General features: G+C 36.4%; 1 protein-coding gene across 1 annotated transcript; it reads left to right on the top strand.

Moving 5' to 3' along the window:
* The first annotated feature begins 114 nt into the window (after positions 1-114).
* On the top strand, positions 115-17,564 carry LOC109038567 (maternal embryonic leucine zipper kinase). Its single transcript, XM_019053660.2, has 10 exons — positions 115-413; positions 1,932-2,603; positions 3,842-3,971; positions 4,466-4,713; positions 5,781-5,871; positions 6,356-6,457; positions 7,479-7,551; positions 8,587-8,746; positions 11,356-11,459; positions 12,503-17,564. Exons 2-10 carry the CDS (start codon positions 1,932-1,934, stop codon positions 12,738-12,740), a joined length of 1,818 nt encoding a protein of 605 aa, XP_018909205.1. The 5' UTR covers positions 115-413; the 3' UTR covers positions 12,741-17,564.
* Positions 17,565-23,009: the final 5,445 nt, after the last annotated feature.

Here is a 23,009-nt window from a genome sequence, read left to right as displayed (position 1 = left end):
CTCATTTATAGCCAATCATAGCTAAGTACTGAATGACGTAAGCAAAGCACCCCAAAACTTTTAAGCGGGACCTCCAAAGAGAACATACTTGTACTGTTCATACAGTCTGCAAAAAATGATTGTTTTTTCCTCATGACTGACGGTTATCTTTTACCTGTTTACGTTCCGGTTTGAGTTTAAATTAACGTGGTGATTATTGTTCATGTCCCTGTGTCAAGCTTTACCCATGATATACTTAAATTTTTGAACATGACTTATGTGATTCATTTGCTCATTGAATACTTCTCAAGACCTAATTTTCTGAAAGTATTATTGTACAAGTTTTAAGCTCAGAAAAGTCTCAATTCCAAACTTCTGAAGCACCCCAGGCCCATCCATTTCCTGTAAGATTTTGCTATTGGACTTCCCCAAAGGTAAGTATTTTCTTCTCTCCTCAAATTTTCTTAGTTTTTCAATAATTATTCACAGAAATACATTACAGTTGAACTTCAGAGAATGTACCTAATCGATGCCTCTCTTTGGGCGAAGCTTCATTGTCTGATGCAAATTTCTTCGTTTTGTCAAAAAAAACTCAATGAATTAGGAACATCCTGCCTTGATTGAGATGTCCTAAAAGCTCTACGCCTCCAATTCATTTTAACAGGCAAATATCTACCAAAAGTCGGACGTATTTATGCTAAAAGGAACTTCGTGCATGTTTGAAGATGGGTTGTGCCTGTACAAACTGCATAAGAAACAATGTAAAAGTGGCTATAGTACCTTTTGAGAAAATGTTAAAGCGGGATTCTACATTAAATCATAAGGAGTTAAGCGCTAACACATGAGCCGTGGGTATGTCACAAGAGCGTTGTGGACAGGGCTCATGAGTTAAAGAGTTCCGCCACCCATCTCCCTGGCTTGCCTGGGCTTGATCGTTGCCGCTGATGTCACTGGCATTTTTAAATTCCCATTCATTCTTATGGCCCTCAACTAACGAGCACACCCCATCTTTCCACTTGCACATTGTTCCATTTAGCATAAATACGTCCAGTTCTGAATTCACTTGGTGAGATTTTCCGCCAAATTGCAGAGATAAATAAAAATGCGGAGGTAACTAAGTAGGTATTGGTTATCCACGCTGTAATAAGGTGTGGCTAAGAAGCACTTATTCTAATGCACTTCGAGATGTCTCATTCTTGATGGTTTCAGAGAGTACAGAAGTATTAGTTATGGATTTTACAGATTATCACTGAAGAAAAACGTCCCCTCTTCCTCACATAGTATTCGCAGAATTTCTACTAGAATCCTTAGAATTAATTTTGAAGTTTGAATACTCCCTTTTAAATAGTATGTTTTTAGCATTAATGATAAACTTTTTTAGTGATAGACAAATCAGTAATTACTTACTTATTCACCTGAGTTGAACGGCTCACATCCATAGCTGAATTCAGAAACCATGTAGCCTGATTGTGGTATTACAAAATTGCTACGCATAATTTATTTTTCAAGAGGGAAAGTGGTCAATTCCATTGTTTGAAACGTTCATCAAATAATCTTCCAACATAGGAAAAAAATCATGGAATTGGAAAAATATTGTGTCGCTTAATTCTCCGCATAATGAAGAAGAGTCATGAAAAGTAGTCTTCAGCAATGTTCAAAACTATGACACATGGTTTTCATATTTATCCATTGATATGCTTACTAGTTCATGAAAATGAATTTAAGGAGATTGTTTTGAGCTAAAAAATCGGTTTCTTTTGTCTTGATTTAAAAAGAAATTTCTAATTTTCACAAAAGATTTTGAGATTGCTGATCCAAGCAGCATCAATTTGGAACCACCATGTAAAATTATTCTGACAGCATCGGTCTAATTCTAAATTTTTCATCAAATTTAAGTTTTACACCCTTTAATTGTATTTGATCTCAAATTCTTTTTTTTTTTATTATTACAGATGAAGGTGTCTGGATTTTTGGCTCTTAAGAATCTCTATATTCTTGAGAAAACAATTGGAACCGGCGGGTTTGGAAAAGTTAAGTTGGCCACTCACATTCTAACTGGTGAGAAAGTAGCCATAAAGATAATGGAAAAAGCATGTCTCGGTGATGATTTACCAAGAATTGAACAAGAAATCAAGGCCCTTAAGCAGTTTTCTCATCATCACATTTGCCAACTATACCAAGTTATTGAGACTGAAACACACTATTTCATGGTCATTGAATATTGTTCTGGCGGAGAGTTGTTTGATCATATTGTAGAAAAAAATCGACTGAGTGAAATGGAGTCGAGATCTTTCTTCCGGCAAATCTTGTCAGCTGTTGCATACCTGCATAGTTTGGGCTATGCTCATCGGGATCTGAAACCAGAAAATGTATTGTTGGATCACGACCAAACTTTGAAATTGATCGATTTTGGATTGTGTGCAAAGCCAATTGGTGGCCTTGACGTTCAACTCCTGACATCATGTGGCTCACCCACGTATGCTGCCCCTGAGCTGATTCAAGGGAAAAAATACCTCGGACCGGAGGTGGATGTCTGGAGTATGGGTGTTTTGCTCTATGCCATTCTTTGCGGATTTTTACCTTTCGACAGTGATAGAATTGAAGTTCTCTATAGAAAAATTTTGGTAAGGTTTCAATCTCTTGGCTCCATCCTTATTTTATTTTTTATGGATCATCTTATACTTCACTTTTGATACCCTTTTATGATTCATTAGTTGGACCAAATGTATTTTAACCAATGTACATCCAACAGGAACCCAGAGTCGTCTATTTTACGGTATAAATTTCTCTTCTTTAAGAAGTCTGAAGTAACTCCCAATGATGCAGTATGCCAAATTTCATCTCGCTAAACCTACCCAAAAAATTCCATTACCTATGTGTTTTGCGCCTATGTGTTTAAGATGGATGACATCTACAAGCAGCACATAGGTATGAACTGTCATTTTTACTCATTAAAATTCTACTTACCTGGAATAACCATAATTTGCAAAAAAAAAAAAAAAAAAAAAAAAAAAAAAAAAAACAAACACCTATGAAGATAACTAAAATTTACAGGAGACAAGCAAGGCTAAATCGCAGTAAAATTTGTATCAACAGCTTCAAAAGTTTGGTGTGTCCCACCACAACTTGCCTTTTTTTTTGCAAGCTTCAGTTATCATTTCCTTAGTAGTAGTAGGGTCAGTAGTTGGGAATAGTAGAGTTTCATCGAGTAAAAACCGAAATTCATAGCCATCTGCAGTCAGCTGATATCATTTATGCTAAAGACCAATGGGTATGATACACAAGGAATGAAAAAGTGCTAGGAAAACGACGTGAGGCAAAAACACGCTTCAGCAAAATAGTCCTACAATTTTTTGTGTAGGTTTTATGAGTTGATATTTAACATCTTGGATTATCAAGATTTACTTAAAACTCCCTCAAAAGGAAATGTCAATACTGTTCAATAGATGCCTAGGGTGGAAGTCTTACAGTTTTACGAGGGTCCCCTCTGTATTATGTCAATTTCTGATCAATCTGAAAGACAGGCGATATATTCCATCAATTTATCCAGATGGGGGGAAAATATGAATTAAACCTTGGCATTTTTTTTGATTGATACATTAGAAGATTTTTGTTCCCATTTATGCATGAAACCCTTTTTTATACACTCGTTTCAATTTTGACTATTTTAGCAGCAAGGTTCTTATTCCAGTGGTTTCTTTATTACTCCAATGCATAAGAACTCTAGTAAAATATTCATGAAAAAAACCTTCGTTCTGTTGTTACTTTTCTAATGAAATGTTGTCCTATGTCATCATCATACCTAACCCAGCAACTTTTTAGCATCGATTAATTTTTTAGTGATTTTCTTTTCTGATTTTAGAGAGGCCGTTATGAAGAACCTGCATGGCTTTCACAAGGCAGCAAACGCTTAATCAAAAGAATGCTTACCTTAGATCCTCTTCGTAGGGTGACTGTAAAAGAACTTTTAAATCACGAGTGGGTTCAATTAGGTAAAAACTTTTTTGTTAAGATCTTCATATTAATTTGATGCCATTCAATTCTTATTACTTTTTACTGATTATTAAATCTACCAGCCATTTTGCCATTTTTCATTCTCTCTGGAAAATAAATTTACTTACTTAACTGCCTTGAATTATTTGCCAGGGTCCAAACTGAAACGTGGGGGGGGGGGGGGGGGGGGGCAGAATTCTGGAACCCTAAGAGTTTCAGCGGAATCAGGACCAAAACTGGAATCAACATTTACCATAATTAAAATTATTGGGCACAGAACCAGGTCCTCAACTGGTTCCAAATCAGCTTTGCATGATGCAGACATTTCTATTAAAGAAAACCCTCCTCCAACTCTCAACAACTATTGACTAAGGTCATTCAAAGTTTCAACAATCCAAGTTTTGGTCAGTTTCAAAAACTAAAAGACCCCAAAAAGTGCATCCTAGAAACACTTTCCGTTTATGTCAATCAATTAAATTCATGACCATTTCAGGTTACAATGAGCCGGTCTCGTTTGAGCCTTTGTATGATTTCCATATGAAAGATGATGCTTGCGTGTCTCTTCTGGCAGAGCACCACAATTTAAGCTCCAATGACATGTGGGCAAAGCTGAGTAGATGGGATTATGATTACGACACGGCGACTTACCTGATTTTGGTCTCCCGCAAACGGCAGTCTCTACCTCTGAAACTGAATCCAGTTTGGAGAGTGCCAACTCGAACTCCGTATTCTATCAGCTCCGTAAGTTGTCAATTTTTTCGATTAAATCTCAGCTTACTTTTAAGTAACTGGTGTTTCTTTGCATAAGTTTTGTGCCCTTCAAGTATGTCTATTATTAATTTATCATCATTGATCATTAAATTTTTTTTAGAGCTTTTTGAGGATGAAAGAAGTGAAGCCTTCAACCACAATCACTGATAGCAGTGGCGTGGCGTGAATTGCGATATATTGATTGTTATGCCATTTAAATCTACGGAAAAGGATCGATAAACAGGGTGTTCGCAGCGAACACCTTAATAATCGATTCTTTACCATAGGTTTAAATGGCATAACAATCGATATATAGCAATTCACGCCACGCCACTGACTGATAGACCATAGACTTCAGTAAAAATGATATCAGATTTCAACCAAGCACATTTAACACAATGAATTTCTGTGCAATTTCTGCCATAAAGTCTTTGTCTTCAAAGTTACCAAGATTTGTTGTTTTTATTACAAATAATTTCTTTTAAAAGTATCAGGTTTTAAAGTTTCGAATTATCATGTCCTAAGTTCATCACAGATGGATGGAATAGATCTGTCCATATACTCTGTAGATATGTAGGTAGTTTCCTAATTCCTTCCTCATTTTTCAAATTGGTCTTTCCATCCCAGAAATCTTCATGTCCTCAAAAATGTCAAGAGGACAACCTTGTTTTACTCTGTGAGTGGATATTGTCGTGATTTTGGAAAAAGTACACCATCTTCATCTTGATTTTGGGGAAAATGTGAGTTTTACATTAAATTGAGCAGGTCTTCTTGTTTTTAAAATCTGTTCTCAGGGCTTTGAGTTCGCCCCTGATCAATCCAGAAATGTTTGCCTTTGTGATGCTCTGAATTGAAGTTGAATTTTCAATCCTCTTGAATAATTCCATTGCTTAAAGAAATTATTTTTCATGTCAAAAAGTCCCAAGTTTAATCTTCGAATGATTTGCCTCTCTTTTAAATTTTGCTGATTCTCTCTTTCACATCTCATTCCAATTTTGCTGTTATTAATTTTCATCTCTCCATTTTAATCAATTCTTTTTTTTTTTTTTAACGTATAGCGTCAAAATGTTATGGCAAATTCGCCAAGCAGCTTCATGAATTCACCTATTCCCCCAGAAATGAAACCATTGAAAACATCTACGCAGATATGTAAGTGCATTGTACTCACATATATTTCAAACTTTTACATCCAGTTGATCTCAAGCTACTATCTTGGAATATTACAGCATGAATGCAGTTAGTAGCTACCTCAGTCCAGGGTCAAATCTCAGTGTCCTTACAGCCAATTCATGATTCCATATTGCTCCACGGTCAGCTTTGCATTAAAATTATGAGTCTCATGAAATCAGACCAGCTGTATTTATGAAAAAAAAATTAGAATTTTAGGAGCATGCATTTGAGAACTGATGGAATATAAAGTGGAAAAGCTTTAAACATGTTGAGGTGCAAAATCTACTCATCATGGAAAAATCTCAGACTAAAAAATTAGTCTAAAATTTGTTTTTTCAATTCTTCAAAGAATTTGTCTAGCCCCAGTTTCTTATCTACATGTTTGACTGAAATGTTTCCAAGAATTTTGACTAAACTTTTTTACGTACAAAACTATGTATGTATATATCTATTTTTTTTGTAGCTTTAGGCATCACCAATGATAAAACGCCCTCTGCCGAAGACTCAACTAGGAAGCGAACTTTACGGAAACGTGCAAGAAGTCCTCTGAAAGAATCCTCTCGAAGTAAGTAGTATTTATTTTTGTCTCATACTTTTTCAAGGTATCAGTTACGTCTTTAAAAAGTTTAATTTAAGGTTTCATTGACTATGTAATGCAACAATCACAGCAAGGATATCCAATTTAAATCCATTTCAACCAAATTGAAAGTTATTTAAATTAATAAATTAAAAAAAAAAAAAAAATTGCATTGTTTGTTAATTTTGAATAGTTAAAACAGTGTATCCCTGTGTTTCAAGTCAGCCGCAAAATGGACGATGAAAGTTGAGACCAAGCTGAATGTTTTGGAGTCAATTGAAGTACTTCTCTCAAATAGACCATTTAATCACTTTTCCTTACATCAGAAAAACCATGAAATACCAGGAGAAAAATCGGCATGAAACTGGGGGCTTCTCCTCAATGCCAAGCTAAAGAAGTGTGAACATGTAAAGAAAAAAGTTTCATAGTCGCAACTTAATTACACAACTATGTGTCGACTATTGGAGGGTAAATCGTAATTGATCCGTGGGTTTAAAAAATCAATGACATATCCTATTTTCTTAATTTTTAAATAAAATAATCAACACCCACTGTCGTAAGGTTTTTATTTGACTCATGTTAACTTTCGTTGCATGAGCGGGAGGTTTTAATTTACACATTGGAAAATGTTAAATATCTTACTATAAGTTGATTTCACTAATTTTTGTTGCGCGAATTGTGTTCTGGCTTATTGGCTTTTGTTCCATTAGCAGCCTACAGCCATCTATAAAGTAGATTTACTGTCCTTAGACGGAGCAATAGGGACATTCATGCTCCAGTCTTTCAAATTTTCAGGGATTAAGGCCGAGCAGAATCTACAGATCCACTCGTCAGTTCCGTGAAAATTAAATGCCACTTCCAGGATCTGAACCCCATACTTATTGACCTAGAGTCAGACGCGCTGACCACTAGGCCAACCTGGCCAGCGGTAATGAAACTTTTAATCATCTTGTCAATTGTATTGATCTTAAAGACTGTTTTTTCACCAATTGTTTTCATTTTCATCTAGCTCCTGTCGCTGCGACCCCAGTTAAAAGGAAAATGTATGCTGCTAGCTCTGATAGCAATGAAAACTCAACGAGGTAATGTTCATCCACTGCACGACCAGTTAGATCTTTTATTTTTTATTTTCTACAAAGAATACATAGTTTCAGGAGATTCATTCAGTTTTAGTACACAGAACTTAAATTCTATTTTTATTGCTAATTTCTGTCCTAGTTTTACTTAATAGCTATCTTGCCAAGGTGAAGTTTTTCAATTTTTGAAGATTGTTTAAAGTGTCAAAATATAAAGACTATCTAAAAATTAGGCCTAATGGGTCACTAGGGAAGATCTGAACTAGAAAAAAGTAGCATGCTTTCTCTCCCTAATCTTATGTAGAAGACACACACTAAATGCACAATGGTAAGTTCGACAATCAACTTCTGAACCAGATATCAACAGTTACATATTTTTAACACAGATCAAGTGTTTGATTATACAAATGACGCCATTTGTATTCTTTCCGATCTTAATTATAATCGTATGTATCTCGTTGAGGAGTTGATCTCCAGACTTTCCATCATGTGACCCGTTTGGAACCATGTTGCATAGTACTTTACTTTATATCTTGTCTAGAAGCCCACTGTTTCAATAATCGGTTTCAAGGAGAGGATCATAGTTTTTGTAAAAACAGACGTGTGGTGGTAATGGGTCAGTGGCAGGACATTTTTCCATGGTTGTACCTAGTGTAGTTTTTTGTTTGTACAATTTTGTGGAAACATTGAAAATTCCGTTAAAAATGTCAAGATATGTTTCTAGGAGGAAAAGAAGCTAATCAAAATCTAACTAATCAGTTGCCGACTGTTGAGTAGATGTAGTAAGGCGATGACTGAATATGAGTTCAGCCAATCAGCAAACGTCGTTCTCCCCAATTTTGGGATTTTCAAAATAGGTTTTTTTTTGTTATTCAGAGTTAAAAAAAATCTGAAAAATTCTTAAGATCCTAGTTCACTCCATGCTTTCAGATAATGGATCGAAAAAAGTGGGTGCCACCAACCATTTAAATATTCATATTTTTCTGATATTTAATTGGTCTTCAGTATGAACCTAACTTAATTGAGGTTTGTCCTTTTCAGGTGTCCGAACTCTCCTGCTCCAAGTGCAACGCCCAGCACTCCTAGTTCTGCTTACAAACTTTTAACAAATATTGAAAAGAAATTCAATCAAGTCAGGCAGGTGTTGACGCCTCGAAAGAAAGGAACTACTAAATTGGAACCAGCCGTACTTGCTGGCAAAGTAAGTTGAACACTAATTTTTTCCAGTCAGCAAAGTGTAATATACTGACGTTCTAAGGGAGAATGCTGTACAAGCCTTCAGACGTCCCTTGATAAAATTTGAATTTTCACAGAAATCTGGGAATATTTTTCTTCAATTTTTCAGTGAATTTCAAATTTCAATCATAATCAGATCTAAATTATTTGAAAATTTCAAGAGCAAATACTCACCACTCTCTCTGTAAATGAACGTTTTTTCAGAGGAAATTTGGTAACTCTCAAATAGACTGAGTTAAGCAGAAAGGAACCAACCCACATTTTGGAAAAAATTGAGTTAGTATGAGTGCTTTTGAACTCAACCACTGCTCTTCTATCTATCGCCAAAAATTCAAAGTTTTTAATGGAGCAAATTTTGCAGAAATTGAACTTAAAGTTTATCTTTTACATTGAGTCTTATGCAGGAGCCATACTTTAAACCTCTTTTTCTTAGTTCGATCCCGATGTGGCTCGGTTCCTTTCTGTTTAACTCCGTCCAAATGTTCATACAACGTTATTCCATGGCACGGCAGCTTAGGTCTGCTCCAAAGATATTGCTGGGCGTTTGGTAGCAGTTATATGTTTAATTTTTAGTGCTGAGTTGAACAATTACTTTGGTGTTCCACATTTACCAACCAGTTTTCTAGAAATTAAGAATTTCCTTAAAAAAATAGATTTTCTGTTGGAGAATGTGATTTACCAGAAAATTTCTACATTATAGAGGTGTCAAAGGTCATATACAGATTTAATTGCCATGAATACATCAGGAAACAATGGGTCAATTGCGGTGGTCACAGAATCGTGCTTTGATGCTTGATTTTTGTAGATTAGATGAAAATATTAAGATCCGTCCAAACAGCAACTTTCTATGTTTAATATTAACCGAGATATTGTCCTTTGAAACATTCGGTTTATGATGTCATCCATCGCAAAAGTGACATCCTTGGTTTCTTCCACCTTGCTTTCATTCGAATTTCACGTTGAGTAACCTGTACAAATGTCCATCACACTGACTGATGAAAGCGAGGTGGAAGAAACCAAGGGTGTCCCTACTACGGTGGATGACATTGAAAACTGGAATTTTCAAAGGGCGATATCTCGGTTAATATTGAACGTAGAAAGTTGCTGTTTGTAACGTTCCTATTATTCTTAGCTTATCTACAAAAATTAAGCATCAAAACATGATTTTTTAACCAACTCAACTGACCCAATTATGAATGCCTAAAAATTTCTCCTGCCATGTCAGACAAAGGAAATTTTTCCTATCAAATAGCACTTAATCCGACCGCACACCACCATGTAAAACTGATACATTTCAATGACCGAAGTGTAAAGCCACGTATCTTTATTGCAGTGTCTCAAAATTTCCGTTCTTATTTTATTTTTCTTCATAGCTTGAACTTAAACAGAAAATTCTGCTATCAGAGAAGAAAAGTCAACTGAGACCCTAAGAAATTGCGTTAACTAGTTTTTCAAAGAAAAATAAAGTAAGACGGAAAGTCTGCAACGTTGCAAATGGAGATACATTGTTTAGCACTCTGTCCATCAATTTTTTGCATTTGAAAGGACAGGAAACTTAAATTTTACTTAGGTATCTGTTGATGCCTCTTTCACTTACTTTCCTTCGCTGAAGTCGAAAACGACCTCTTTTTTTTTTTTTATAATGCAGATCAATTATCCAAAAAATTGCTTTTCTCGGTGGCATAAAATGCGTCTTTTTAGAAAACTGGCAGATCCTAGAAAAAGCTGTGTCATTTTCGGCTTCAGTAGTCAAAAGTAGTAGAAAGGAAGTAATTTTTCTGTCCTCTCAGAACCAAAACAAATGTATCAGTTTTACATTGAAAAAATTGTGCGAATTCAGCATTTTAATGTAAAAACAGTCATGGAAAATTCGGGGAATTTGAAAATGAAGATCTTTTTTGCATCAAAACTCTGAAGAAAAGAATTTTCAAGCTTCTAAGTTACAGCAATTTGTTATAAATATAATGGACAAAACTGCACCCTGCAATCAATGACTATTGAGTGAATTTTTTTGTGTTGCTGGGTAACACATTTATGCAATATTTTTAAATGGACTTACTTCAGGCATTGAAATTCTACTGAACAAATGAAACTCACCACAGAAATAAGTGATGCTCACAAATTGAATTGTCTGATGTTGCGTCATCATTTTTTTAAGTTTATATTCATAATTATTTGCTCTGATTTTTAATGTCTATTAACAGAATATATTTGTGACTGAATCTGCAAAAAAGAGGCCGTATCTTTTGGGAGAGAATTTGCCTTCACTTTTTTCAAATGTACAGAGGAGGAAAATCTATAATATTTTGGCGCAAGTTTGACCCTAAAATCTCAAAAATTGAAGGAGATATTAGTTCTGAAGCTTCAAGACAAATATGTTGAGGTTGTCAAGGAATGTGGTTCAAGTGTTTGCAAAAAGTCACGGAAAATCCTTCCATATGGTCCCTTTTTACAGATCTGATCACATTTAATTCTGGCAAGTTAACAGATTTGAAACTAATTTGAGTTTTTCAATGAAGTCCTTTAAGTGTTCCCTAAACAAATTTTAATTCTTCTTTCATCTGTACACTCTAGGCTTTACTAAATGTATCGACAGCATCTAGCTCTAACCCCACAGAAGTTCTAGAACAGTTGAAACAAGCCTTGGCAAATAAAGGGATTGAAAGCAAAGCCAAAGGGTAAGATTTGTTCGTTTGAATCCTGTCTTTTTTGTTCACTCCTCTTTCATGACATTATCATAAGTCTTCAATAGAATTAAAATAGCCATCAAACTCAACATACAGTAGTAACTAGGGTTAGGCTATACCCCTTGGCCGCTACGCGGCCCAACCCCTATAGTGCGCTTTGCGCTCTCTTAGGCCCGATTTGACAAAAGAACGACCAAAAAAAATGAAATGATTTTCATACCCGACTCATTTGTCCAATCTCCCGTTGGCTGGGAGCGATTGGACTAATAAGAATGGAATAAAAAAATCTGCATTTATTTCAAACTTCCCGCCAAGACTGAAACGAGACGGAACGAACGGAATAGAGCCATTTTTCATTGGCGGGAATTTCAAATTTTGCCCCCTCTCTCAGCTCCTTGGTCTACTCTTATTTAAAAAAACCTGGGTCCTACTTCCAAAATCTGATTATAGCGGGCTCATCTAGAGACTATCATCTGTCAATAGCCCCAAAATCATGGAAATCGGCCTAGTAGGAGGCTTGAACGAACTATGACAGAAAATAAAAATTTATATTGTTTAAGTGGGAGAATTCGCGACTTCACCATGTCATGTACAAAAACCTGGGCCATATGCAAAAAATCTGAATAAAGCTGGCTCATCTAGAGACAATTGTCTGTAGATAGCCGCTAAAATCATGAAAATTGGCCCGGTATAATGCCAGAACTAAGCGTTACCAGAAATGAAAATTTAGAAGGCTTGAGAGCTTTTAGTGACTGCTGAGAGATACATAATAACCAGATAACTGTTTTACCCATCCCTATAAACATGCACTATAATTTTTTGTGTATTAGATTTCAGTGAAAGTAATTTTTCATTCTAAATTATTTCATTGTTCTTAAAATTTCAAGCTTCCTGCAAATCTGGGATAATTGCTGTGTGTAAATAGTTAACAGTGTGAATAACTAAAGAAACTGTCACTCTAATATATCATATTCCCAAGCTTTAAAATATTTGTCGTAAACTCTAACGGTCATCATATGGTCTTGTTTCAACAGATTTATGCTAAGAGGCAAAGCAGATGTTTGGCAAGGAAAAAGTTGCAAATTATCGTTTGAATTAGAAGTTTGTCTCATTCCGTCCATCGCTGGATCATCGAATCTTACATCGACAATAGTTGGAATTCGGCGCAAGAGGCTCAAAGGAGATTCATGGTGTTATAAACAGATTTGTGAAGAGGTCCTTGGATTAGCTGGTAGTTCAAAAGAAACCGCTCCATCAACTTCCAAAGCGTAACTTGTGCTATTCTAATTTTTTTTTTTTTTTAGGGTTTTGATTTGATTATGATAATTTTATTTTTAGTTTGATTACCCCTTTTTAGTCCAAGACTAGAGGGAAATGAAAGCCTCATGCAATATTTTTCACCCACCAGTAGACCGAGAGTAAAGTTTTTAGTTGCAAATTGTGAAGACAAGAGTGAGTCGGAGAAATAATTGTATCTTTATCAAAACTCAAGATTGGGTGCATTCATTTCACCAGTCTTGAGTTTGCTTTGATCAAACATATTTTTCCAGGTTAGATACAATCATAAAAGTGGTGTAAAGACTCGTTTTAGGGATACCTACTTTAATTCCTAAAGGAATAGAGTTCAGCAAAACAGTCACATCTACTTTCTGATATTTCAAAATCTGATCCATCTCCTGTTTTTTTTTTTTTTTTCTTCTAACTTTTCGAAAGGAAGCCAACCAACATTTTTGCTTAAAATTTTGGGGATGTAGCTTTCGGGCAGGAAAAGTTGCAATAATTTTTGAGTAAGGATGGCGGTTAGTTTCCTTCCAAAACATTAAACTATCGGATGAGATCTTGAAACCGCAACACAGATGTGACTTGTTTTGCTCAACTGTATCCATATACTTTACACCACTTTATGATTGTATCGACTCTTGAAAGGTATTATTAATGCAAAATATCAAAGCTGGTAAAATGGGCGTTCGCAGTTTTCTCTCGACACAATTCAATATTTGTCTAATTCAAAGATGGATAAATAGTGAGACGTCTGTAATTATAAGCCATCTATCTTAACTGAACTCTGAATGTACCAAAATTCTCGTTTCATATAAAGTGAACAAGAGAGGAGCTTCTTTACAATTGTTACAAAGAGTCTAATAACTAAAGTATGCCGTAGTATGCCTTCAACTGGAACCAACATATTTTTTTTTAATGACTGCATTTTGGCCACAGAATTTTCCCTCGTGTTTTATTTTTTCACTGACAATCAAAAAACCCAAGATCCAGTATTTAATTCATGCACCTTGGGTATAACGAATAAACTCTCAAAATTTCAAGCTATAACCACTTTTAAAATGCCATTTAAAAAATGTCTATCCACCGCGTTCTGTTTTCACAGTATGCCACTGTCTTTCCTGTGTGCATGAGCACTGTTTGAAAAGCAGCATAATTCAAATCGAATAGCTTGTAACCTCATTAATATCTCTCTGACCTTTATTTTTTACTCAGATCTTTTTTGTTTTTAATAAGGGCTAAATTTTATTTTCTTGGCAAAAAAAATCCTTTGAAACCTTACTACGTAATTTAGTGTAAGGCCAGTTTTTGTCCGATTATTTGCTTGCTTTTGTTTTCTCAATGGTTCATGTCTCTCAATGGAGCCATAATACAGAATCGCTAGAGTTCTTTTTAAGACAACGGTAGCTTAAGTCAAAAACTGGCGCCGACATCCACAATGATCTTTTTCTCTCCTCATTTACTTTTCACTGAGAAAAAGTCTTCCTTTATTTCTTAACATTTAAAAATTCACAAATTTCCATCAACTTTTCTGTGTTTCCCCTTTTTCTTATTTAAATCTTTTCTTGATTTAAGAGTCTTGATTTCCGGCAAGGAAACTAAAGACCAAAGACGTATCATTGCCAAAAACAAAACAAGCTTTGTCTGTCCTTTAAACAGGTTAAATGCTTGGATTTGATTTGAAAAATACCTCTAGCAGCTTTCTGATACTTGCTTCTTTATTACAATTTTACGTAGAATTAGATTCGGGTAACAAAAATTGCTTAAAGTAACTGCAAAGTAAGATATGAATGTTTTCAGTTAGCAGTGATATTGGTAAATCTGAATTGCCTGTTCAAATGAAAAACAATACTTTTCAAGAGTCAAATGGTGCACTACAACGGTTGTGGTGGGCTTCCTTATCAAGCAAAGTTCCCTCTCTGCCCTGTTTTGTTTAAAGTGTAAACAACGTGCAACCACCGAGCCACCAGGGCCAAGATTGAGGCCGGCATATTTCCATGCTGCAAGTCTTTGCAAGTAGTCTTATTGCTGCAATGTATAGTGTGCGATTTAATTGGGGGTAAAGTTTTGTTTTTTCTTGAGTAGAAGGTTTGAATTTATGCATCAGAAAACATTAAAAAAACATTAAATATCTCGGTCAGGAGTAATTTTAGCAATTTTCATTGTCCAAGTTGTGTTCTATCTGGAATTTTAAGCAGGAAACATGTGTAAGAATGCTTTCATTCGTATTTTGTCTAGTGGTCCATTGCGGAGGTAGGTGCAAGAGAGCCTTCAGCTCAAGGTTCTTTTTTTACCTGAAAGTCGGCTTGCATCAAACTCCTCAATTTTCATGGAGTAAATTTTTGTCATTCAAACTCTTAATTTTTTTGACCTCTCTTCCTCTTAATTTCCAATTATTAAAACTTATGATTGTGAATTTTAGATTTGTATTCTACCTTTGTCGTTGGTATGATTATTCCTTTTTCACCAATTCAAGATCATGTACAATTCATTGCTGTTTTTCAGTGAAATTACGCATGGTTGTTCTTTTTTTATTACTATTATTATGACTTTCACCACGCCTAAAAGACGGACCCCCCCCCCCCCCATTATTATTATTATTATTATTGAAAGACCAACCTACCTATTCATTTAATATTTACATCTTCAAAAAAAGTTGTTTATTGTATATACGTTTAATTTGTTGCTTGTTCATCGATCAGCTTGTTTGTTTCTTAACTTTTTGAGTTGTTTCGAAATTAGGGGTTGTATACTTTAAAAGTTCCCAAACTTTAATTTTGTGCCATGCTCAGTAAGGAATCTAAGGTGTGTCATGTTTAGAGGTTGAAATTGTAAACAAATTATATTCAAGGGACTTTCTCCATGCACCTATATTTTTCTGCCTCTGAACTTTTGAAGCCAATTTGAAACACTCAAAACTCTCAAACCAGCCGTGGACAACTTGTAAGCTTATTTCATTTTCGTTTTTATTTGTAAGCAAGTGATTCATAAATCTTTACCGACTAAATCAAATGGCTGTACAGGAAAAATAAGTCAGTTACATAATTGTAAATTTAGAACTTTAATTAAAACTACAACCAATTATTAGAAAGTCCTTCAAAGCTGCTTACCACATAAAAGAAAAGAAAAATGAATTAGGTTCCTCAACTTTTTACCTATCTGATGACATCGATCTAGAAACAACGTCGTTCAAGGAGAAGAAAATAATGATAAGCAAACATTTTTCTCTATGTTTTAATCCGTTTGAATTCATTTGAAGTAGAGCTGATATTCTATAAAGAGATAAAAACGGCAATGCTAGCGATTCATATCTCTACATTGTATCACATGAAAGACTTGTTTTTAAGATTCTTTTATAATGCTTTCTTTTCACTCCAGTTTTCAACCATCCAAAAAGACAGGTTAACTCTAACCACAATGGTGCAGTTCGATTGGTCATGAGACTAATTCAGACCATTGGTTGTGAGTTGTGAGTCAATAGGTATTTTATCAATCAGGATACAGTATTTTGACAGTAAAATGTAGTGAAGATATTATCACATAAAATTGGGCAAAGACAATAGACGTAGTTCCTACGTCAGCTAAAATCTTTTCATGGGAAATGTAATATTCTTCAAGAATGTTTTCAGAAAAGCTCAAATAAATTAAAAGAGCATTCCTAAACCTCTAGATATTAGTATTTTGTGATTGACTTACAGAGTTTTGAATAAGTCAAGCTACTCACCACTTTTATCTTGAGTTCTATTCCTCCGCGCTAAAGAAAAACGGCACATGAGCCTTCAAACGTTGCCAAATTTCCTTCGACAACTTACAAAATTTTGGAAAAATGTTAAGTAGTTTGCTTGAAAATTTTCAGAGAATTTGATTTAAAGTGGCAAAAAATTGTTAATGAAAATTGTGCATAACAATCCGTAAGAGTAAGTATTTTTTAAGAGTGAATTTGGCAACATTCAAATGTTTATTCGGCGTTTTTTTTTTTTTTTTGGCACAGCTGTAATCCTGCCGAGAAATCAAAACTGTCCATTAACAGGAGCAAATCTTTTCCCCCCTTTGCCCTCAGTGATTGAACTGTGCATTTTATAATGAAGTGTGCACAACAAGTGTGTTGCAAAAGAAGAAACATTTATGTAAGAATTTGTAGATCGGAGGATGCAGATAAATTGTAATCAATTGTGAACTTCTTCCTCTGTGTCACCTCAATTCTTGCACTCTATTAAGAAGAAAGTACCTACGTGAACTTGAGATAATAGTCTTAGGAAAGAATGTAACTATTATATATTGCATTTCAATATATAATTCACTGTATCAGAGGCCTTTTTACAATACAAAAACATGCACTCGGGTAATTCAAAAATGAAATTTAGTTTTACCAGTCCTAATCAAATTTTGACTGAACAATTGTTTGCATCAGTAGTCTCAGAAGGTTATGTCCTCTTTGCTAAAGTAGCCTCAAGTGTAAGGGAAACAAAAAACTGATGTCACCGTTGTATATACAGATTATCGATAATTATTGGATTTTATCATTTGTTTTAAGTAGTTTGTAAGTAATTATTTTTATCAATTAGCGCAAGATTTGTTTTGTTGATTCATCTTTGCTCGTTTGTATGTTTCTTGTTTTTGAAATATTCCTTGAGAACAGTATTTTTTATATCTCGTTCCTTCCTCGTTTCTAGATAATTCAGTATTTGATTCTTAGATTTACTACCTTCGTTTATCTTTTCTAACTGTATTGTTTTTTTACTTTTCTACTTTTTTAATCCCGTTTGTATCAGTAATTTATAGTATAAATAGACTCTCCCTGATGGTATTCCAATGATAGATTTGTTTTCATTAATTGGTTTTTCCTCACTTTTCTTATAAAAAAAAAATAAAAATAAAATAAATTGACAAATACTTTCAGCAAATCATCCTAATTTCTAAATTTCTTGCTTCATGTGAGGGTGCAGAATCGTTTTTTTAAACACAATTACCGGGACAGAGAACGCGTGTCTACAAAATTAAAGTTTCTTGAGCCTTCTCATATGATAAACTTCAAAATTTGTCTGTGGTGGAATCTTCATCATTAATATAAACTTCGAAGGATTCAGACTTTCAGCGATTCCACCTTTTTCTATTTCACTCGAGAGATTGCCAGATTGTGCGATAAATGTGAATATTTTACATGGATTTGGATTGGGAAAGGTGCTAAAAAAGCAACTTATCTGACAACAATAGAGTCCGGGAGGGATGAGGATGAGAGGCTGCCTTCCTGGGAAAACCCATGATTTAGCCGGAAATTTCATTAAAACAAATGATTCCGTTTGAAGCATTAATTGTACACTAGGGAAAAGCTATTTTAAAATAATAATTGTAAATGGACATAGATGCTACAGAAAGGGAAAAAGGAAAGGGAAAGGAAATGAAATGAGGATATGATTACTCATATGCAATCAGAGAGAATAAAACAAAAACATCAAAGAAATTTATATGCGATGAAAGTAGGTATAAGAAAAAAACACGAGTGGGCTCATTGCGATTCGGAACTCGAACTATACTATCGTTGAGCAGTTTTTAGACCCCTACGCCACCGATAATCTTCTTAAGAGGTAAAGATGAACTTTTGCTACTTCCGCAAGTCAAATCGCGGAAAAAGATCCATGAATTGTCTTTTTCCCGATGAGATTACGTCCCAGTCAAATGCGTTTTCTAAGAAATGATCGATCCCCATCATCGCTTCATCTCCACACATCTATTCATGTGCAAATGATGGCACGCTCCGGCAACAAGGTTCTGTGACGAAATCAATTTTGCCTCCAGAAGTCCAGAGTCTCCAAAATGTATACATCTTAGTGATCAAATGTCCAATCACTGAGAAAAATGGCTCGCGGAGCGAGACGAATGTCACTCGCGTAGCGAGTGATCGGGGGTCCAGGGGGCGCAGCCCCTTGGCTGGCCGTGACGGACGCGCAAAGCGCTTCCAGAACGGCTAGTGATATACAATCTTTCTGTGAAATAATCCATCATTCAATGACAAATTTTTGAAAAATAAACGAATAAATAGGCTCGATTGTCAAAAAAATCCGAAATTAGTTGGATACAGACGAGTATGAGGTACAGTAAGTAATGGAAGTTGGAATTTATGTCTAGAAACTAGCCGTAAAAATAATTGTGGCATAGAATCGATTGCGCCTGGTCCCGAGGCTTAGCGAGGCTTCCTGAGGCGAGAAACGGTAAAAACACTCCTTTTTGACCGTTTCACCAACCCCGCGTTTTTCGCCAATGGCGGGGTCCAGCGGACTCGTAGAGCTTTTTAGACTGCAATCAATTCGTAGGTACCCTGTCAAGTGGTCCATTAAACTTCCCAATTCCCAGCCACATCACTAAAAAATCAGCACGAAACTTATAGAAATTTCAAAATCTCAAAAATATGACTATTCTTTCCTGTACACCTGCCTGAAAGCGCTTCGCAAGCTTGGAGGCATTGAAAATTGTTCTCGATCATGGTTTTCGAAAAGGGGATGATGAGCGTCATTAAGCGAGGAAATCAAAATAGCTCTCGAACTTTTATCAGGTGTCAAAATATCTATACATACAATTTCTAAGATCGGTTAAACATTATTTTCTTGAAATTTTCACCTTTTTGGTGACATAGAGACGCTTTATCCCCCCCCCCCCCCCCCCCCCCGTTTGTCATCCGCCATGTGTTACTCTTAGAAGAGGTAGTACAGTCAATTTTTCGCGTGCACCCTTTTAATCGCTCGAGAGACCTCCAACATTTTTTTCTTTTCAAAATGATAACTGATTAGGGCACATCCTATTTTCGGCTGCGTTGCTCACGTAACCCTTGAAGCACCCCTACAAACGAGACAAACGAAACTAACACAATATGGAATTCGAGCAAATGGAAAGACGGCGCAGAGATACAACTATTCGTACTTGATGGATGTCTGTGTTGCGTCTGCAAAATTGAAGGCGCAATGGCGTGAGCTGTGAATTCGTGATGTTCCGCAGCGCTGTTTTATGCTACCGATGAGGTGTCGTGAGAAAAGTTAATAACGGGGCTCGATTTTTACGGCTCTTCTACATACAGGGTGATCCAAAAGTCCCTTCCACCCCCTCTAACTTTTTACCTAATTGAGGTAAAGATTTGAAACTTGGGGGATGTTCCTAGGTCAAAGGGAGCTACTTTTTGGCCCGCCTAAAATTTTCAGGGGGGCCCCCCTTGGGGGGCAACGGACCCCAACTTTTAATTTTCAAATGGGAAGACCCCCTTTGTGATAGCTCGTTCGAAAGAGCATAAAAAAAGAAAACTTTTCGCGCAAACCCGAAGTCATATCTCAAACCGTTCAAAATGGCGGCCGGTTAAAGTTCAAAATGGCCGAAAATTCACACCGGTTATTTGTCGATGGATTTGCGCAAAAATCGGTATGTAGGGGTATTTTGACACGAGAAAAACGAATTTAACGTTAGATTTTCAAAAAACCGAAATTTCCAAAATGGCCGCCGGTTAAAGTTCAAAATGGCCGAAAATTGATTTTTTTGGAAATCTAAGTTCAAATGTGTTTATCTAATGCCAAAATACTCTCAAATTCCAAGTTTTAGGCAAATCCATCAGCAAAAAACCGAGGTGACAATTTTCGGTCATTTTGAACTTTAACCGGCGGCCATTTTGGAAATTTCGGTTTTTTGAAAATCTAACGTTAAATTCGTTTTTCTCGTGTCAAAATACCCCTACATACCGATTTTTGCGCAAATCCATCGACAAATAACCGTTGTGAATTTTCGGCCATTTTGAACTTTAACCGGCCGCCATTTTTGAACGGTTTGAGATACTGACTTCGGGTTTGCGCGAAAAGTTTTCTTTTTTTATGCTCTTTCGAACAAGCTATCACAAAGAGGGTCTTCCCATTTGAAAATTAAAAGTTGGGGTCCATTGCCCCCCAAGGGGGGCCCCCCTGAAAATTTTAGGGGGGCCAAAAAGTAGCTCCCTTTGACCTAGGAACATCCCCCAAGTTTCAAATCTTTACCTCAATTAGGTAAAAAGTTAGAGGGGGTGGAAGGGACTTTTGGATCACCCTGTATATTTACGGCTGTGTCGCTCATACAGCCTTTAAGCTCCGCTGCAAATACAAATAATACAAACTGAAACAAACACAGTATGGAAATAGGGCAGAGTAAAAGGAGGCGCGTTGATGACGGCGCAGAGATACAACTATTCGTACTTGATGGATGTCTGTGTTGCGTCTGCAAAATTGAAGGCGCAATGGCGTGAGCTGTGAATTCGTGATGTTCCGCAGCGCCGCTTTATGCTACCAATGAGGTGTCGTGAGAAAAGTTAAAAAACGGGGCTCGATTTTTACGGCTCTTCTACATATATTTACGGCTGTGTCGCTCATACAACCTGTAAGCACCGCTGCAAATACAAATAATACAAACTGAAACAAACCCAGTATGGAAATAGGGCATAGAGTAAAAGGAGGCGCGTTGATGACGGCGCAGAGATACAACTATTCGTACTTGATGGATGTCTGTGTTGCGTCTGCACAACTGAAGGCGCGATGGCGCTACGCGTGAACTCGCAATGCTCCGTTCTTTGCTGTCAGTGAAGTGTGTCGCTCAGATTCGAGAGACAAATTTGAAAAACTAGGCCCGATTACGTCTCGACTCTGTTGCTCCTCAATTTTTCCTTCTTTTTTCAATTTGAAGTTAGATTCTTTTTTTAATGTACAAATATTTACAGACCTACATTAATTTGCATCTTGCGTCTGTCGTAATGTCCACGCATACCGCACCTTAAACACCGAAAAAAAGTGAAGATGATTTCACATTCTGGATAAGAGAGTAAGCGAGAACTCACAAAATGCCGAACTACCCGTTACAGGAGGTAGTTTTACATTTTACCATCGCTAAAGTGACTGCTGTAGGAATGAATTCAGCGTTTTGTAACTTCTCGCACACTCTTTTAGCCAGAGAGTTATGTAAATGAAATTTTCTCTCTTTCGGTGTACCCATTACGATGAGTCTCGTGTTCGTAAAGTCTCGCGGGCCCCGGCCCCCCTCCAGACCTCAGAGTGAAAATTGTTTTCCATGTATTTAGCAAGTGTTTCCTTACTCTTCATTAAAATACAAATAAAAAGAGACCTCATTTGTAAAAATCGGCCCAGTAGGAGAGAAGTTACAGTTCAATCCAAAGAGATTCACTCAACGCGATTTCGATGCGTGGCAGTTGGCCGCAAATCGCGGTCATGCGTAAATGCCGCAGATCAGTTTAAAATCAATATAATCGGACGGAATCTTTAAAATTAATTTACATTCAACGTTCATGAATCCATATTTTCTCCCAAATTTAGCAAAAAGTACCAATTGATACAAATAGCAATGGCTTGAAAATAGTAGGCATGTGTCCAACATTTTAGTTATTCGGCATGCTTTTCCAACATATTCATGTTGGATATTTCTTCTCGTTTTTTTTAGCTTGAGTGTTGATTTCAGAGAAAACCAGTGGCACCATCGTGTTTCTCGGGAAGGTTTATTGACAAAAAATGACTTAAAACGCAATAACCCCTGACACACGCAAGAAATATCCATTTCGAGTTTCTTTTAAAACGTTATCCAAATAACGGTGCCTATGAGGAAGCGAAAATTCGCAAGTTGAGATGCAAGATTTTGAAGTTGAACGTTTTGCGTTGTCTCATATGCAATTCGGTAAAGGGGGTTTGGTTTTGAAGGATGGCATAGACGATGGGCAGATTGAGTGGGCGGTTCACAGGTGCGTCAAGTGCGGAAAGCATAAGCATGCGCGGAGGGAGCGTATCCAGAAATTCTGCTCCTATTTAAAGAGAAGCCACAGTGCGTTATTGTTAGCAGCGCCTAAAAGCTACTAATCGGAAACCTAGGGCAATCGGTGGCCCCGCACGAAAATTATTTCCGAATTATTGGATGGGGTTGGTAAGCACGCAACTAGGCGTGACAAGTGAAAACGCATCTCCCCCTCCTCCGCAGGCCACAGCTTGAGGGTTGACCCCCATATTCTTTCAGCTCATGAGTTAACGATTCCCTGCCAAATCACCGAGACACGTTTTTTGCCAGTTCAACCGCCTCCATTTTTCCACGCTAAATTGCAGCATGCATGCTAACTGTAATGTTGCCACATTTCTTGTATTTTTAAGGAAGGTTATGGTAACTTTTAAGGAACAGGCTCAAGTGAATTTACTTTATACGACCAAGTTTGGAGGAGCAGAAGAAACAGGACCAGTGGCGTGGCGTGAATGATCGATTATCGAT

The sequence above is a fragment of the Bemisia tabaci genome, chromosome 3 (assembly GCF_918797505.1).
Source record: "Bemisia tabaci chromosome 3, PGI_BMITA_v3".
NCBI classification, from domain to species: Eukaryota; Metazoa; Arthropoda; class Insecta; order Hemiptera; family Aleyrodidae; genus Bemisia; species Bemisia tabaci.
Note: the sequence above shows the minus strand (reverse complement) of the source record. Positions and strands in the feature narration are given on the sequence as shown.

What these genes read in the sequence shown, in the direction of transcription:
- LOC109038567 (XM_019053660.2), top strand. Translation starts at nt 1,932, where the DNA reads ATGAAGGTGTCTGGATTTTTGGCTCTTAAGAATCTCTATATTCTTGAG. An exon ending in CTCCGTATTCTATCAGCTCC is followed by an intron (nt 4,714 to 5,780) that starts GTAAGTTGTCAA and finishes TTTAACGTATAG; the next exon opens with CGTCAAAATGTTATGGCAAA. An exon ending in CAGCCGTACTTGCTGGCAAA is followed by an intron (nt 8,747 to 11,355) that starts GTAAGTTGAACA and finishes TGTACACTCTAG; the next exon opens with GCTTTACTAAATGTATCGAC.